Source organism: Lathyrus oleraceus, chromosome 4 (genome assembly GCF_024323335.1).
Source record: "Lathyrus oleraceus cultivar Zhongwan6 chromosome 4, CAAS_Psat_ZW6_1.0, whole genome shotgun sequence".
Taxonomy (NCBI): Eukaryota; Viridiplantae; Streptophyta; class Magnoliopsida; order Fabales; family Fabaceae; genus Lathyrus; species Lathyrus oleraceus.
Window position 1 is genome coordinate 209,690,582 of NC_066582.1, and position 3,103 is coordinate 209,693,684.

The 3,103-nt window shown below is 30.4% G+C and overlaps 1 protein-coding gene across 1 annotated transcript in view; it reads left to right on the forward strand.

Annotated features, from left to right (window-relative positions):
- LOC127136699 (uncharacterized) overlaps positions 1 to 2,588 on the forward strand; it is a 16,865-nt gene extending 14,277 nt beyond the window's left edge. Inside the window, exon 2 of the mRNA XM_051063231.1 lies at positions 2,414 to 2,588. Coding sequence (XP_050919188.1) covers positions 2,414 to 2,588 — 175 coding nt within the window. The remainder of the gene's footprint in view (positions 1 to 2,413) is intronic.
- Positions 2,589 to 3,103: the final 515 nt, after the last annotated feature.

The following is a 3,103-nucleotide window of genomic DNA, read 5'->3' on the forward strand; positions in this document are numbered from 1 at the left end:
AAAAACCTTTGGGCATCGATTGATAGGTTTCCCTTATTTTCATGAGTATTTATAAATTTATAAGATTATTTCTATTGAATCTGATTTGATTGCCTTGTTGTTGTATGATAATTTGTGGTTGTGCCCTTGAGGCAAATTATAATAATTGAGTCTATTGTAAATATTGATTTGCATCAATCAAGTCGGGAATGGAAAAAAAAGGCCCTGAGAAGGAGCTGCAAGTTAATTGATAAATATTAATGAGTTGTTTATTTATTTATACATATTGTTAATAGTTATTATTATTTTAAAAGAAAAAGAAAATGGACGCGTATTATTTGTTATTTTCATATGTCGTGTCGCTAACACAATCACATGAGTGAATTTATGGTACAGTAACATGATATTAATTTATCACGTTAGCAATTCTACTTTTACTCGCTAAAGTAACATGACCAAAAATTATTGAATGGTACTCCTGTTGAAAAATAGTATGATTATGCATGCATACAGAAGTAAAAAAGATAGAGATTTAGCATACCAGTAATTCTATTCGTACACTTTTTGCATTTGAACAATGTTATCCGTACGCTAATATTATTTCCAAATAGTCATTATAGAATATTTGGTATCATGAAATGTCAGATCGAAATACAATAATCAAATTAGTTTTGATAATATAAATTATTATTATTATTATTATTATTATTATTATTATTATTATTATTATTATTATTATTATTATTATTATTATATTAATTGATAACATTAGTTGAATTTGATTAGTTTAAAGTTATATTTTAAGTTTTGAGTTAAAGTTAAAGGATATTGAATAAAAGGAACTAACTGACTAATTAGAGTTATAATTTGATCATGTCAGAGCTGTCAGTATTTTAAAGTACTTTAGAATACTTTAGAGTTATTTTATTTATTTATTTTGAGTAATTCTGACATGTTTAGAGTTGTCATATTTGTTTTTCAATTGTTTAGAATTAAATCTAGTGAACTTTATTTAATAATAATAAAATAATAATAAAATAATAATAAAATAATAATAAAATAATAATAAAATAATAATAAAATAATAATAATAATAATAATAATAATAATTTAATATTATTAATTTCAATTTTAAAGTTGGGTTGGAGATATTTATCAATTAGAGTTATTTTAGAGTTGTAGAAATTGTTATAGAGTAGTTTAGAGTTCCCCTTGAGCGCTCTGTTGAGTAAAAGTCAATAATTATTAACCTTAAATGAGTTGTGAGTATAAAATAAATTAATTATTACTCTGTTGCTATATTTTGAGTTTTTGTTGAATTGAAGTGTAACTTGGAGTTATTGAGTAATAATATAATTTTACTCTATTATTTTTAATATAATTATTGATATTTAATTATATAGTATTATTTTCGAGTTGTGTAGTTTAGAGAGAACTATTGTGTTGGTCTTGCCTTGGCAAATTATGGTTCAAAGGAAACCTTGTCCAGAGAGGACTTTGTTCAGAGAAAATATTTTGCGAGATTATGAGATTTTATCTGTTGATTAATTTTGAGTTGTGATTGACATTATATGTTCATGCATTCATGTATATTAGAGATAAATATTACTTCGGTCTGACGAGGTCCAGTGCTCAGAGAGAGCCAATGACGAGGTCCAGTGCTCAGAGAGAGCCAACGTTAGTCTCCTTGTTCAAAGAGAACATTTTCCATGTAGGAATTAGAGACGTGGATAATTCCGTAAAATAACTCGGACATCCAAACTTTTGGTACCACATGCAGTTTTGGAGGATGAGTATATTGCATTGTGATATGTTATTGTTGTTTGTGTATGATTGTAATATGTCTATGTATGTTATCCTTTCTGACTAACACACCAATAAATTCTGTAAAGTTATTCTCATCCTTTTCTGTTGTTATGTGTCTCGTTATTCCTATGTTGCAGATACATGTAGCGGGTAGTAGATGTGAGTTGGAGAATGACGCATATTGTCTTCTTCTTTATTTAAAATTTTGAGTTTCTTTTGATTTCGTGTTATCACTCTGATATGTAACACTGGGACGAGATTTATTTTTGAATTGTGTTTTATTTTTCCGAGATTGATGGGACTATTTTCCCTCACGTTTGAGTATTGAACCATTTGTTTGGATTTCTTCAGTTAAACCTGTTGAGATTATCCGCTACGTGTTTTTGAAAAAGTTTTGAGAAGCATGCTGTGTTAGAGAGATGTGTGACACCCTTAGTGCTTAATCATGTTTATTTTTAGGATTTTAATTAAATAAGACTCATGGGGTTTCGGGGTGTTACATAGTTGGTATCAGAGCAGGTTGGTCCATCCGATCAGGTTTTATGATGTTGTTCATTCCCTAATATACGACGAATGTGAATCTTGTCGATACAATATGTCTTCTAATAGTTGTTTGTTGTTGTAACAGAGAAATGGCTGGAAGAAATTATCGCACAATCGTTGATGCCTTGGCAACTTTGGCTCAGGTTTTGCAAGCTCAGCAGAATCCAGTGGTTGAAGATGTTGAATCTCGTGGGTTGGATAGGATTCAGAGAAATAAACCACCAACCTTCAAAGGAAGGTATGACCCTGAAGGTGCTTAAGTTTGGTTGTAAGAGATCGAGAAAATATTTTGAGTGATGGCTTGTGCGGATGCTCAGAAGGTTCTTTATGATACTCACATGCTGTTAGAGGAAGCAGAGTATTGGTTAGATAATGCTAGACAGAGATTTGAGGCTAATGGTATTGCGCTAACTTGGGTTATTTTTAGGGATGCATTCTTGGAAAAATATTTCTCAGTTGATGTAAGTAGTAAAAAGGAGATCGAATTCGTTGAACTTAAGCAAGGGAATATGACTCTTGCAGATTATGCTTCTAAGTTTGAGGAATTATCTAGGTTTTTCCCTCACTATAATGGGGTAGAAGCTGAAATGTCCAAATGCATTAAGTTTGAGAATGGACTTCACCTAGAGATCAAATAGTTTATTGGGTATCAGGAAATTCGTCAGTTCTCCGTGTTGGTCAACAAGTGTCATATATATGATAAAGACATTCGTGTTAGATCTGCTCACTACAAGAGTGTTAGTGAGAAGAAGAATGGAAACCAGAGTCGTGGCAA